Consider the following 15,413-nt stretch of genomic DNA (forward strand, 5'->3'; position numbering starts at 1 on the left):
CAGGGGGAATATGGGGCATGCTGCCTTTTAAACTGGCCCCTCTGCCCCAACTCTTCGTGTGCCGGAGGACTGAAGTTGTCACTCTCTCCATCAGGGACTCTGCACTGTCTCTCCACCATCCTTTTCTTTGGGATGCTTGAGATTACTGCTGGATCTTAACCTTTAGCAGTGCAATCGCATGAAACTGCCCTGTAGTGAATCAGACCACCTCATCCATCAGGGTATTTTCTACTCAGACTGGCAGCAGCTCTCCAGGGTCTCAGGAGGAGTTCTTTCACATAATAATACTGCCTGGTCTTTTCAACTGGAGATGCCGGGGACTGAACCCGGGACCTTCTGCATGCCAAGCAGATGCTCTACTGCTGAGCCACGGCCCCTCCAAGCCCCTTAACTTCAGAAGGTGTTAACTCTGCTCAGACTGGCACTGCAAGTTGTAATAAGCACTAGATGCAGGGGGATAGAAATCTAGCTTGTTCAAGTCTGCAGCACCTCCTGGCTTTTTGTTCTTGGCCACGTCCTCCTTCTCAAGGGTCTCCATCCAGATATGGAAACTATAAGGCACGGGGATGGCTAAAGGCACACCAAAACAAAAGAAAACTCAGCGATAAGAGTTGGAGTTTCTAGTATCTGTTGTTTTGTTTTTTAAACCAAATGCCATACTGGGAGGTAGGATTCAAAACCCACATGGCCTTATCCCAGAGCAACACGTTATATCTCCCTAAATGAGGTGGTCAGGCTTCCTGGTGGTGGTGAGGAAAGCACCGTTATCCTTCATATGCACCCAGATAATTGTAAGTCCTCTCCTCCCCCCATTACAGATGTTGTCAGAATGGGACATCAGCGGACAAGGACCTCGCTGCCTCTCTAGAGGAAGGCTTCTTTTCAATCTCACGGTCACCTGCAGGGCTCAGTGTGCTTGGCTCATGCTCAAGACCCCACTGCTATCGAAAGGCAGAGGGCTGTCTTTACAAGGGCTGCTAGAGACATCCCCCCTGGTTGTTGATGTGGTTTCTGAGCAGGGCAGGGGAGGATCAGTTCAGCCTCGGCACAGGGGGCTCTACCTTGTTTCCTAAAACAGAGCTGCTTCCTGGAGAAACCGTGCCCTCCACCGGACTGTAAGGCCCTCTGGCCCACGGAAATGGCCAGCAAGTCTTCTACAAACTTCCGGCCCCATGTCCCAGAAGTCTAGACAGCGTCTTCCAACTTGCTTCCGTGTTGCCCTCTACGTTCAGGGCATTTGAACGGAAGAGACCAGATGTGTGATGGGTCAAATGCAGTGCGAGGCAGAGGGGCTGAGACGCAACCCTGGAGGAGCCCGTTGTTGGCTGCTCCTGACGTGCCTGCCCATCTTGGTCAGCACCAGAGAGGCTTACGGAGCTTCACGGAAGTTCCACTTTTCAGTCCACAACCACAGTTAGGGTGTTTGCGGCTAAAGTTCAAGAGTTTGTTTCTTCTACCCCGCAAAGGGACAGACAAAACCACCACCCCCAACTAAGTCCTCTGGATATCAGCCTTGCTGAACAATCGGCTGTGCCAGTAATCAGGGTTGTCAAAAGCACAGTCTGAGGCTTCCAATGTGCGCAAGGGCTTCATGAACCCATTTTTGGGGCAGGGGGGACTCTGACAGCCAGGACACTGGACAGGGGGCAAGACAGCATCCATTTCCTCGTAACCCTGCTCATCCGGGGAGCCCTGCGTGATGCCAGAGTCCATGTCGGTATAGTCTTCCCGAGAGCTGCGGATACTGCTCAGGGACTTGCTGAGCTTGGGCTGTTTGTTCATGTACTCATAGTCTTCTTCCTCGTCCTCTTCATCCCGACAGGGCGTGGTTAACTGGGAGCTTGGCACACTGCCGAGCGAAGCGCTCAGCTCAGAGCCCAGGTCCATGTACTCGTAGCCAAGCTCCTCCAGAGAGGCTGGCCGGGGCTGTGGGGCTTGTGGAGCACGCCGGTTCATGTACTCGTACTCTTCATCCACTTGCGGCACAGGATGTGAGCCCCGGAGCAGGGAGGCGGAAGCGCCAGCAGCACGCTCTGGAGAGGAGAGGAGAACAAGAGGGTCTTAGGGCCAAACCGCGCCATGCATTATTTTTAATGAGTCTGGCCCAGGTTCCCCCGGAGGGGGAAGCTGCTTGTGCCGCTTCAAAATGGGGCATGTAATTCTCACACCAGGGCCACTTTGGCTCAGGAAAACAGCAGAGGGAGGAAGACATGGACACACACACACCCCCCCAAGGCTTTAAAAACCGTGTTCCCACAGCTGTTCTGTGGCTGCAAGGAAAGTGAGTTGGGGACTCCTGGGAACACTTTTTCCAAAAACATATTGCCTAGTTCAGCCCTCAGAGTCTTCTGATAATTGTGCTGATCTCAGGTGAGTATCACTCCCTTCCCGGTGACCAGGTGCCCCACACGCACACTAGGACAGGGACAGAGCCAAACAGTTGGTGTAGCTTCAGTGGCCAAGAGACTGAACTATAAATATGATTCCCCCAAATTCATATTTCAGCTCTGCCATCCACTGACTACAGGATGCCGCACTGAAATCGTTTCACCCAGGTTCCTCGGAGCCACCTGAGACTTCAGAACTTTTGGCTGGAGTTCTCCCCGGGCTACTCCTACAAACAGTGAAGTTCTACAAACAATGAGGCTTCATAACTATGAAATATTCCATTCCCACTGCACCATTGTGTTTCTTTTTCTTAGTTCTACAAACAGCCTCTGCCGGGCACTGCTTTAGTCTTCATCCTGATAATCGAGCCAGGATGCAGGACAGTTTCCACTGGGTCCCATATTCCCTTTTCAGTTGTAGAAGGGATTGGATCCAGTTGTCAGCTCAAAGCACTTATAGCTACAGATCAAAAAAACCATGTAAGCGGGACAGGCGATGGTCCAGAAACAGAGCCAAGCTGCCACCCTTGCTTCCCTGACTAGATCCCTTTCTACCCAGCTCTTTCCAACCTGGTACTGGAGCAACCCACCCAAGTAAAGGGAGTGTGAGATGCACCTCACTCCGCCGCAGACACTTCTGTGGCACAACTCCTACCTCTGCTGTTTCGATCCGGCATGACGTAGCCATTGGCGTCTTCTTCCCCGTCAGCACTTCCAACTGGGAGCATCAGGCTCTCTCGCTGAGAGAGGTAGGCACTATCTCCCCGGGACCGGTGGCTCCGGCACAGGCTCCCGGACAAAGACATATCCTCGGTGAGCTCATAATCGGAGGCCGTCCCCCGTCCCTCTGACGACTCTGAAATCGTGCGACCCATGGACTCCTGCCTTATGCGCAAAGTCTGCCGGGAGCCCAGTCCAGCACTCTGGATCACAAGGAGGCAAAGATTAGTGGATGGCAAGGTTCAGTTAAGACTTGCGGATTCAATCTGCATCTCGGGCAGAAGTCTGCCCCAGCCCTGGCTCCCCACGGTCTTCCAAGGACTGAACGTGCAATGCGTGAGAATGTTGGACTAAGACTAGAAAGATCCACGTTCAAATCCTCACTCAGCCATAAAACTTACTTACTTGGGTAACAGTGTTCGAGTCACACATTCTGAGCAAAACCTACCTCACAGAGCATGGAATTCACGCCACAGGAGGTGGTGGCAGCTACAAGCATGGACAGCTTCAAGAGGGAATTAGATAAACATATGGAGCAGAGGTCCATCAGTGGCTATTAGCCACAAGGTATAGATAGGAACTCTCAGTCTGGGGCAAGTGATGCTCTGTATTCTTGGTACTTGGGGGGGGGGGCAACAGTGGGAGGGCTTCTAGTGTCCTGGCCCCACTGCTGGACCTCCTGATGGCACCTGGTATTTTTGGCCACTGTGTGACGGAGTGTTGGACTAGATGGGCTATTGGCCTGATCCAACATTGGCTTCTCTTATGTTCTTATGAGTATATAATAGAGGATGGTGAAAACCAAATAAGCCACCCTGCGCTCCTTGGAAGATGTGGGATAAAAATGTGATGGAGAGATGGATGAAGCTCCATCTTCACTTCCCCTCAGTGCCAAACTCTTGACTAACCAAGGTCAGATGGTCTCCTCAGTCCCTTCTAACTAGACACGTTGTTGTTCAGTCGCACAGTCGAGTCCGACTCTTCGCGAACCCATGGACCAGATCTAACTAGATACACATGCCATCTTTTCCATACTAGCCCCGATCTCCATAAAAATAAGAACTGTAACTCAATACCTGATGACTTCCACTGAGGCTGCTCTGGTTCATGGGTATGTATCCAGCTGAGGGGTTCAGGAGAGTCGGGCTCTGAAGAATTACAAAAACATCCATAGCAGTAAGTAGAGGCAGGGCCATTTTGATGCTCTAGGCCAGAGAGCCCACAAAACAGTGCCCAAGTGCCGTGTTTCCTGGTGCCCTCTTCCTTCTTTCCCCAAAGCAAAGAACCAATCCTAGCTTTCCTCCATCTCATCGGAGTATGGGGTCCTTCAGAACACTCAGAATTTCCATTATAGGCTGATGCTTGGCTTGGAACCTCCGAACATGCTATGATTGGTCACCCACCGCCCCTTTTGGTGGCGGCACCCGCTACCTGTTTTCAAACTTTGCAAACTGCCTGCAGGTTCAACAAGGGTGGGGACTCCCACCGTAGGCAAATACAGAATGGTGCCGCCTCCCCACCTGCCCAAGCATCTTGGCATTCCTTAACTACTTCTCCTGGCCTATGATGCCCATCGGCAGTGAAGCTTCCTTCATCCTGATGGATCCACAGACCGCCAGCCACTGTCCTGCGGTTTCACCCTCTCCCCGACTCAGTCAAACAGCCCATCTCCTAAACCCTCCAGCATTCTGCAGGGCCAGACAAAACTTCCCTTCCTTTTTCTCCTGTAGCTTCAAAGGGTAAGACCACTGAGAAGAACAGGGAATAACAGAACCAGGAAGACTCCCAAATCCATTAGGTTGGGAGAGGAGGAGTCCCTTACCCGTGTGGCGTCCATCCACTGCCTGGAGGAGAAGAGGTTGTTAAGTTCCTCCTCCTCCATCTCTGTCTCCATTTCCAACGTTTCCATCTCATCCAACTCCTTTTCACTGAGTGTTGGTGGCTCCACAGGGGTAAGTGTCCCACTCTCTCTCTGTGGGAAAGGAAGAGCATTAACTTATAGTAAGACCATATTTACTATTGCAGCAGCGATTGCTGAGCACCATCAAGTGCTAGTGGGAGTGTCTTAACAAGAGCAAAAACTCTGCCCTGACCTGGATTTATTTATTTATTTATTTTATTGCATTTATACCCCGCCCTCCTCGCGAGCGGGCAATCCCAATCTTGTCAGATCTCGGAAGCTAAGCAGGGTCGACTCTGGCAAGTACTTGGATGGGAGACCTCCTTGGAATACCAGCAGTCGGGAGGTGGGGGCAGGCTTTATCCAGCCACCTCTCTGAATATCCTCCAGGCCCCCAGTAGGAGTCACTCACCAGAGGTTGCCATGACTTCCAGGTGTCTACATGCACACACACATTTAAAAAATACCCCCCCCCAAAAAAAAGAGAGTAAAAACTGTAATTTCAAAACGAGTCAGTCCTTTGGGTTGCACCTGGTTTTCAAAGAAGAGAGATACCAGGCCTCAGGTCTTTCTGGAAGCCTAACCATGCAATCCTACATATTTGAAGTCTGGCAATGGTGAGAGAAAAGCCCTGTGCTCAGGGGTGTCCCTTTCAACCAGCCTGTACATACGCAGAAAAATAATCCCATCTGACAAGAGTCTCAGGCAGTTGGGAGCAAAACAAGGGAAAGCAGGGCAACTAGTAAAAACTAGAAGGCAGGCTGGACTCATCTAAGAATTGTTTTAGGGCTGAACCCTGTCTCAGACTATGCTGTGGCCTTGGGCTAACTGTGCTCTCAGCCCAACCTACCTCACAGGGTTGTTGTGAAGCTAAAATGTAGGAAATGAAACTGATGTACACCACAAAGGGTGAGGAAAATGTCCATAATAACAACACTTCTATTTAAGAACATGTCCAACTTTCTGAAATAGAACTGAAATTGAATCTAATCTTTTTTCTTTTTTTTTAAACTATGAACAGGATTTACAAGTGACTGGCCAAACAGGAATGACACATAGCATTCGGGCTATGGTTGATGGCATTAGCATCATCAATGGCCGCACTACTAATCACTTAGCATCTGCAGGGTCTACAGACTTCATCGATAGACTACGGAAGAGCTGGGTCCAGCCAGTACTCACCTTAATCACCAGGTAGCGAGGAGGATCGCGGGCCATGCGTGTGAACTCATTGGCTAGCTCTTTGAAGGTGGGACGAATGTTCTCATCAATCATCCAGCCTGCAGGATGAGAATAGGATAAACTCTTAGCAGGCAGACACCAACCAGAACACCGTCTGTGGCCCAGGGCAACACCATCAGCTTGTGGATTCTGTTTTGTCCAGTTCAGAAAGACTTCACTGGTCTGCCCATTAATGCTCTTTGGAAACACTTGCTCATTGTGCAATGGGGAGAGGTTGTTGCTCAGTGGTACAGCATCTGCTTGACATGCAGAAGATCCCAGGTTCAATCCCTGGCATCTACATTTAAAGGGACAAGGTAGTAGGTGATGTGAAAGACCTCTACTCAAGACCCTAGAGAACTGCTAACAGTTTGAGGATACAAAGTTTGAGTCCAGTGGCACCTTTAAGACGAATAAAGTTTTATTCAAAGCATAAGCCTTCGTGTGCAAAGCACACTTCTTGTCTGAAGAAGTGTTTATTGCACATGAAAGCTTACACTTTGAATAAAACTTTGTTGGTCTTAAAGGTGCCACTGGACTCAAACTTTGTTCTACAACTTCAGACCAACACGGCTACCCATCTGAATTTTTCTTCATGGAAAAGTCTGAGGATACAGTACTGACTCTGATGGACCAATGGTCTGATTCAGTATATGGCAGGTCCATGTATTCATTACTTCAATGCCAATAGAGTCGCTTGAGGGACAGGCTAGTTAAATCTCTGCCCAGGATTGGGAAAGTGACTCAGTTCACTTACATTTTACCATTACCATGTAGACATCAATGGTGCAGATTTGGGGCTGTGAGAGGCGCTCCCCTTTCTCCAGAAGATCAGGCACTTCTGAAAGACGGATGCCTGCATAGGGTTCACTTCCAAAGGTCATCATCTCCCACAATGTCACCCCTGCAGTGGACGGATGACAAACCATGGAGTGAATGGAACAGGTAAATCTTGGCACAGGTGGTTTGAGAGAGGATGAAGAAACAGAGTGTGGATATGCATGCCTTCCCCCCAGAATAAAAGAGGCAAGAGTTGTGCAGAGACCTTGGTACCCGAAGCAGGGCAGTGAACCAGCCCTGACTTTAGAAAGAGTCAACTCGGCTGAGATACCTACCGTAACTCCACACGTCGCTTTGATGCGTATATTTTCCAAAATGTATGCTCTCCAAAGCCATCCACTTTATTGGAGTCTGAAAAACACGTCAGTACACGTAAACACACACACACACACGCAAAGAGTTGGGAGAGGAATCTACGAGGCCTGTTTCGCTGTCTAAAATGGAGAACAGTTCTGAACCTGATTCATCTCCCCTGGGATCCTTGTGTTCAAGTTTTGCTTCTAATGGGTTTTGGGAAGCAAAGGTCATATAGAGTGAAGTCTGCTCTCACTTTGCCACTTAAGGGAGAGTCCATCAAAGCTTCTACGCACGGATGTGCCATCAAGCCACAACCGACTCATAGTGATTTTAACAAGGGGCTGTCAAGGCAAGTGAAAAGCAGGTGGAGTTTTCCATTGCCTTCTCTGCAGGGTCTTTCTTGGTGATCTCCCATTCAAGTACTGACCATGCTTTGCTTCCAAGATCTAATGAGATCTATACTATGGCTGTACCGTGCTACCTTCCTTCCACATCAAAGTTTGTACAAGGAGGTTTATTCCCCACGAATTATAGGCGGTCCAGGCTTGATCCCAATTCTTCACCCTTCTAAAACTGTCAAGTGCTTTTCTTCCAGAACCACCTCTCAAGCATCCCTTCCTTTCTCAGGTTGATCCCTTGTCCACATGAAGTATAGTGCCCTTCTTCATGTTCTATAGTGACTGCCTGTGTTGAACGCATCAGAGTCTTGACATTCAGGCATGAGGAAGTGACACACACACACACACACCCCAGGAGAAGTCAGAGGAGATTTATACATTTACTATTATTTATTGTATCAGGTTTGTATACCGCCCTCCCTGTGAGTAGGCTCAGGGTAGTTCACATCAAAGTCATATAAAACACACACAAAATCTATTAAATAATTTAAAATACAATCCTAAAGCCCAATAACAGTATGGCACCATCATACAATTCTGCCCCCCCCCACCAGTTTACATTAGCAATGGGGGAAGAGGGGTGGAAGCAGATTGTGAATCAGATTGTTCTTAAGAGCTATTAAATTGTTAAGAAGAAGAAGAGAAGAGATTAGATTTATACCCCCGCCCTTCACTTGGAGTCTCAGAGCGGCTTACAAACTCCTTTCCCTTCCCCTCCCTACAACAGACACCCTGTGAGGTGGGTGGGGCTGAGAGAACTCTGACACAAACTGCTCTTTTTCAAGGACAGCTGTGCCAGAGCTTGTGACTGACCCAAGGTCACATCAGCATGTGCAAGTGGAGGAGTGGGGAATCAAACCCGGTTCTCCCAGATTAGAGTCCGCGCACTTAACCACTACACCAAACAGTTAAGAAGCTGTTGCTGTTAAAAACTGTTGTTAAAAACCGTTGCTGTCCTCGACCATATGCTTGATGGAACATCTCTGCCTCGTAGACCCTGTGGAATAATAGCAAATCCCACGGGGCCCTGATGTTAACTGGCAGAGAGTTCCATCAATTTGGAGACGGGGCTGAAAAAAGCCCTGGCTGTGGTTGAGGAAAGCCAGACACAATTTTGGGCCAGGGACTTCCAACAGATTTTGGTCACTTGAATGTAATGCTTTCCAGGAGACATACCAGATGAACTGCATGCACCATCCACTTGGACTGTTTCAACCCTGAAGATACTAACCTTAATTTCATTGTAGAAGTATTTCTTGTCATCTGGATAGAGCAGGTCAGCGATGCCAAAATCTGCCACCTGTACCTGGCTGGGGGATTTTACTAAAACATTGCGGGCAGCCAGGTTGCGATGGACCATGCGGTGCTCTTCCAGGTAGTACATGCCCTGAACATTGGAGAGAAGGAGCTCAGGTGAACTAGGATTCAAAGCTGGAGCCACCTACTGTGTTTTATCTCCTTTAGAAGCACCTTATCTACAAACGCATAAGAGCGGCCTTCCAAGATCCAGCCCACACATGGATGCTTCTCCCCCCATAATGAGAATCAAGCATTTTCCCGCATTCCTGAAAACAATCCAACACCAGTAGTACAGCAAGAACACGTTGGAAGACAGCAAAGCAGATAAAAGTAGTTCGATGTGCTTAGTGTTTTTCAGCTCAATAATGAGTCTGTATGTTAGGAATGTGGGCAGCCCCAGTGCTAGACCAGCGTTTTCAGACTTTACACCTTCATGGAATACTTTGCATACTGATCCTTTTCACAATAGAGTAAACTCTCCACATTCCTCCTTTATAAGATGTTAAGTGCTCATTGGCACTGACTTTTCTATCAGCCAAGCTCAAATGTGTGTGAGCAAGGCGACGCCATGCCAAAAGAAGAAAATGGTTTCCTAGAACAAGTGACAATGATATATTAGTATATAACTAAATGTTGTTGCTATTGTTGTTGTTAGCCATTCAGTCATGTTAGACTCTTGGCGATGTAACTAAATAAGTTGATCTAAATTGTTGTAATTATAATCATGTATATTGCTCTATTGGCTTGCCCTAAACACTCAACTTGGCTGAAGGTTCCAGCCGCTGACTTGCCAATCAAAGGCCCTCAACTTCCTCTGGACTACCCTGAGGAACCACAGAGCTTCCAAATACTGCCTCATTTCTGCCCAGACCATCACACCACCCTGACGCAAGGCCTGGAAATAGTAAGTCCTCCCTACAAGTGCAGTGCATGGATGCAAAAGTTCTCTCTTGGAAGGGGGTGGGGGTAGTGCCTTATTCTGAGTCCCAAAAACAAACAGATGTTTGCCTTCGCAATGCTTCCTGAATACATTAGAAACGTTAAGTCAGAGGAAAAGGGGAAAGCGTTGAAGCATGGCTGTGTTAGTCTTAATACTGAGATAATTCAGTTGCACCTTTGATTCACAGAGCATAAGAGTGCTGGACAGAAAGCTTTCGTTTGCCCGAAAAGCAATCTAGGGTGGAACATCTCCAGTTTCAGATGTTTAGAGGACAATTCCTACCCCTCTGATATTCTTCTGCAAAGCCCGTTCTTACCTTGGCAATCTGTACACACCAGTTGAGCATTAGCTGGGGACCGATAGCATCCTTGTTTTTGCGGATGTATTCTAGCAGTGAGCCCAGGGGTAGGAGCTGGGTGACCAGCTGGAGCTGGGTCCCAGGACAGATGCCCAGGAGCCGGATGATGTAAGCATGATCCAGACTGCCTATGGCCAACATGTGCTGTAAATATTCAAAACATTGGAAGCAAAAAAAGAAAAATAAATAAATTGTTAGGCCCAAAGTCTCCATGAACCCTGAGTTACACCCAAAAGAGAAGGTACTGGCAGAACTCTGAGAAAAGTACCACGGGGTGCTGAGCCTGGGCAGAGCCAGCAGGGAGAGCTCACGTTAAGGATAAAGAGGCAAGACCACTATGGTAACAGGGATAAGGTAAAGAGATCAAGACAAGGAAGCTGTATTTCAAAATGAATGGGTCATTGCTCGGTCCTGGGACAATAGATGGCCATGATACAAAACTAGAGGGACTGCTGCTTCCTCTGAGAAGGAAAGTGGGCGGGGGGGGCACAGGGTTTGGAAAGGGCACTCACCTCGGTGACCGCATGGAATGTCTGCCGCCCGCTTGGATCCTGGATAACTTTGATGCTGACGGGAATCTTGATGGAATCTCCATCTGGGATCCAGACACCCTGATGGAACAGAAAGCCAGAAGGAGATGAACCATATTCTTGCCACAATGAGCCATTAATAAATCCTAAACTGCTGAGGAAACACTGGGAATGATACTCTTTCACGTCTCCAACAGGAACAAATGCTAGTGAAACTATTTTGCACCTACAATGAGGAAATCCCTGTGTGAGGACAATCTCTCTTATCAGCTTGTCCTTGCCGCTGGAGGAGGCAGTGGCTCTCCCTCCCCAGAAAAAGATGAAGGAAGAAGGAAAAGATTCACATTTGTCGAACTCTTAACTATCGAGCAGTGATGGTCAACTAGAGGTCCACATTTGCCCAGCACTGTTCTTTGTGTAACTTCACTCAAGGAGCAGTGCTGGCCTGGAAAGGCCAAGCCATGTTTCCAACCGATCCAGCACTCCTACCTGCACAATATGTAGGGTACCCCAGAGGCTTATGGGCCACCACAATGGCATGGATCAGTTGCTAAATCTGCACAGGACACAGCAGTGCCTGAATGCTACCTCTGAAACATAGTGCAACTTGCATGAATGATCAGACTCAGACTTACTTTGTGCACAGTTCCAAACACTCCTGATCCCAGAACTTTCAGTTTCTTCAACTCCGTCTCCTTGAAGATTCGGGCTAGGACTTTATTGGCTTTTTCACTGGGATCCAGGGGCTCCAGACTCTACAGGAACAAATTGGAGAGAGACTGATCTAACATCCACCTCCTAAGAATCCCTATTTGACAGGAGCTTTACATCCGACCAGCTCCTCAATGCCTTTGTAATATTCTTGATTTCCCCCCTCATGTTTGTGTTCTGGGTATGTTTGCAGTTATGCCCAATGGCTACTAAGAGACCAGCATGGTGTCAAAGTCCATCAACCTACCCTCACCATAGTTAAGAATTTCTTACAGAAGATACTTTTCTAGTTCTATAAAGCTCCTTTGAACAGGCACCATGTGAACTCCCAAAGATACTAAGGACCAGCTCCTGGTAACTGTCTCTTCATTTTTTATAATGTGTTGTCGCTTCAAAGTATTTCACCACCACCTTAGCCTATGCTCTTCATTTTTGTAAAAACAACAACCAAAAATAGCCAATCACACTCCACTTCGGACATTCCACCTGTTCATATTCAGAGATTCCCTGGACCTTGCACTGGTGCTATCACTGGTTCACATGAACACTTGAAGCCGCCTTACACTGAATCAGGCCACTGGTCCATCAAGGTCAGTGTTATCTACTCCGACTGGCGGCAACTCTCCAGGGTTTCAGGCAGGGGCCTTTCACATCATCTGCTGCCTCGTCCTTTTAATTGGAGATGCCAGGGATTGAACCCAGCACCTTCTGCATGCCAAGCAGATCTTCTCCCACTGGGCCAGAATCTCTCCTCATTCCTGAGACATCTGATTAGAGTCTTGGATAACAGATGCAAATGACACTTGGTAAAAGCCTAATGGGACCAAACTAATGGCCCGAACAGCCCACTTTGTAACGGCCAAAACATACAAGACTTGCAAAGCCTCACCTCTCCTCTCTCCAAGTATCGGCGCATGGCTCGCTTCTTCTGAATCTTCTTGCCCCGGCAGTAGAGGAAAGTGAGCAAACCACAGGAGCAGCAGATGAAGAGGCAGCACACAGCCATCACCGCAATCACCGTCGGGGCTTTCCTGGGATGCAAATAGCAAGTAGTTAGCTAGGGCTGCATGAAGACCACAGGTTTACTCAAGGACAGCAAAAGCACTAATGGCAGCACAGAATTCAGCATATTGAGGATCCCAGGTTTACATTTTTAAACAGGACGTTTCTGGCCCTTACGGGTGAAAACACTGGCTTGAATTGGAAGGGGAACTCTCAGAAGCTGGGGAAAGGGAAACTGGACTGAACAAGACCTTCACAGGCCAGACCCTCAATGCCCTGCCTAGCTCTGTGGCACCTCCCATGATCAGAAGAGACAGGAATAAACAGGAAAAGGTGCTTATTTTGCATAGATAACCACACTGGCCTACTTGGTTTATGGAAGCAATGTCATCAAATAGCTATGTACATTGTTAAACATTCTGCATATTGCAAAAGTATTTTCATCACTAGTATACACGTACAAGGGAGGCAGAGCGGTATTGGAAGTATCGCGGTAATGAAAATACAGATGGCATTTTCTTGGTGCAGAATCACTATTCTTTTTCAAAAAATGTTCCGTTGTTTTAGCACTGTGTATTCAGCCCCAGGGTCATCATCAGTGGAGCATCATGTTTGGCAGGGGTTGAGAGAGCGAATCCCCTTCAGCTCTTTCTTAACATCCCCCCGAAAGGGCTTGCAAAGGTTTTGCTCACTCATCGCAGGGCAGAGCCCCCCTATTAGTGCGCTCACTATAGAGCTGGCTCTCCTCCAAGGGCACTATTGCCCTGACTCATCTTTGGAGGCTCCAGGAAAGGCTGCTGGCAAGCCTGGAGAAAAGTGACCTGTCCCTTTAACGGAGTCTTAAAAGGGATGCTATTTACCAAGTGATGTTCTTTACCTGCCTGCCATGAAAAGCTTCATTTCTACATATTAAGCCTCTATTAAAGGGACGGGGCCCTTTTCCCCCCTCCAGGCCTGTTGGCAAGCGTAGTTGCGATAAAGAAACCACAGGCCCAGAAATAAACCAGTATACTAAAACTATGACTCAACCATTCGAGGCCAATCCTTTTATAGTCCTAAATAATCTGCTCCTCTCCTGCCTGTCCCACCCATGGGAATGCCAGCCAAGCTAAATAGGCCTCTTGGCCAAACAGGGGAGCCCCCATAACTGTGGGATCGACTTCCCAAGCAAATGCCGAAAGCCCAGCATGACCCCCCCCCCTGAACACTTCTGCTTCTGCCTGCCATGCACATCACAGATCGGCCCGGCCTTGTTTGCACTAACAGCACTAGGGAAGAGAGGGGTGGGAAATGATGAACTTTCTACATGTTGGTGGGAACTTCCTGCACCTTGTAAGGGAGAGAACAAGGGCGGTGAAGGAGATCAAAGTGCAATGATCCACTCCCTCCGGCGACAGGCAAGGGCCTGCAATGGCCCTGCCCCTCCTTTCATGCCGCCCCCACGAGGACCTCGAGGCAAACTGGCATTGGTGGGAGAGAGAGTGGGCGGGAGGGAGGGAGATTTTCTGAATGGCATCAAAATGAAAGCCGGGCAGAATCAGAGGGGTAGCCCCAGTCAGATCTACTGGGAGGGCTGGAGGTGCCAGGAGCATGACCCTGATCTACAGAGTTAAGTTATTTTCTCTCTCAAGCCTGAGTCTCGGTGATATGCTGGAAAAAAAGTATACAACCTTTTGTTTACATGAGGGACTGGTTTTAAGTGGTAAGGCAGTAAAAAATGCAACAAGATGCAACAAGCTTGTAGTGTGTGTGTGTGTGTGCGCGCGTGCGCGCGCAGGGGGGAAAGTGTAGGAAGGCTGTGAGCTTAGCCAGTTTTCCTGCTTTGGCCTGCAGGGACTTTGGCCGCCAGTACCCTTAAAGCTCCAGTATCTAAATTAGAAAAAAGCCTGGAGAGGGTTCAAGCCCCGAGCACAGTTAAGGCTTGGAAAAGCAACTAGAAACGGGTGCCCCTTGGCTGGGGACTCCAAGGGAGGCAGAGGAGAGGAGCAAGAATACCACTGCTTTGATTAAATCCCTCCATTTATCTGATGTAGCTCTTAATGAGGGGAGAGAAAGGACTGTAATCCTCGGAAGAATTCTGCAACAGACTACGATCCCCCTATAACTGGACAGTCTGTGGTGCATTGGAAGCTGTGCAAATAATCCACTAGATGCTAGAGGCAGCTTCTCCCAGCTCCCCACTGCAGTCTTCTATGCCTTCTCCAAATCATAACCCCATGGATCAGTGGGACCCCCCCCCAGCAGTACAATGGGGGATGAAGGGGAGTTGGTGAAAAGTCACCCTTCAAGTCTCCCATCCCCCTCTTCCACAGGCAGAAGTGCCTACTGCAAGGGGAAAAGGAGGTTTTGGCCCAAGCCAATGATAGTAACAGCAGTTAACATTTTAACTCTATATTTTTCATAACATTCTTGAATGCAGAAGTTGACAAAAGATCATTATATCCTTCAGACAGGATAATTCCAACAAGTCAATCATACGTGGTAAGAATTAGCTAGCACACCATGCATTCTTTATATCATTAAAAATTCAGCATTTCCCCTAACCTTTATGAAGATGAAAAGATTATGTATATTATTACATTAGATTGGCTCACAATCTTTCAGATTATCTCAGTCAACAAAGGATAAAAAGAGAATCCATTTTTCCTAGGTAGTTATCTATTTACATATGATGAATTCTGCGAGGATTTAATATCTGCAGTCTGCAATTAAAGTTTTTCGTATCACACCAAGTGTTTACGGCTGGTGTAAAGTTTGCTTTTCCAAGAGTTAGCATTTATGTATACAGAACGCTTTGAACATATACGAGC

At 48.1% G+C, this 15,413-nt stretch overlaps 1 protein-coding gene across 1 annotated transcript in view; it reads right to left on the bottom strand.

Annotated features, from left to right (window-relative positions):
- Nucleotides 1-368: 368 nt before the first annotated feature.
- ERBB3 (erb-b2 receptor tyrosine kinase 3) overlaps nucleotides 369-15,413 on the bottom strand; it is a 105,281-nt gene continuing 90,236 nt past the window's right edge. The window contains exons 17-28 of the mRNA XM_015408694.1: nucleotides 12,491-12,632; nucleotides 11,526-11,645; nucleotides 10,873-10,971; nucleotides 10,319-10,504; nucleotides 8,995-9,150; nucleotides 7,344-7,419; nucleotides 6,986-7,132; nucleotides 6,190-6,287; nucleotides 4,930-5,079; nucleotides 4,184-4,255; nucleotides 3,043-3,310; nucleotides 369-2,033 (exon numbers count right to left, since the gene is read on the bottom strand). Of these exons, the coding sequence (XP_015264180.1) occupies nucleotides 1,492-2,033; nucleotides 3,043-3,310; nucleotides 4,184-4,255; nucleotides 4,930-5,079; nucleotides 6,190-6,287; nucleotides 6,986-7,132; nucleotides 7,344-7,419; nucleotides 8,995-9,150; nucleotides 10,319-10,504; nucleotides 10,873-10,971; nucleotides 11,526-11,645; nucleotides 12,491-12,632 (2,056 nt within the window). The 3' untranslated portion in view covers nucleotides 369-1,491. The remainder of the gene's footprint in view (nucleotides 2,034-3,042; nucleotides 3,311-4,183; nucleotides 4,256-4,929; nucleotides 5,080-6,189; nucleotides 6,288-6,985; nucleotides 7,133-7,343; nucleotides 7,420-8,994; nucleotides 9,151-10,318; nucleotides 10,505-10,872; nucleotides 10,972-11,525; nucleotides 11,646-12,490; nucleotides 12,633-15,413) is intronic.

The sequence above is a fragment of the Gekko japonicus genome, unplaced genomic scaffold, assembly GCF_001447785.1.
Source record: "Gekko japonicus isolate JY-2015 unplaced genomic scaffold, Gekko_japonicus_V1.1 scaffold2118, whole genome shotgun sequence".
Classification (NCBI taxonomy): Eukaryota; Metazoa; Chordata; class Lepidosauria; order Squamata; family Gekkonidae; genus Gekko; species Gekko japonicus.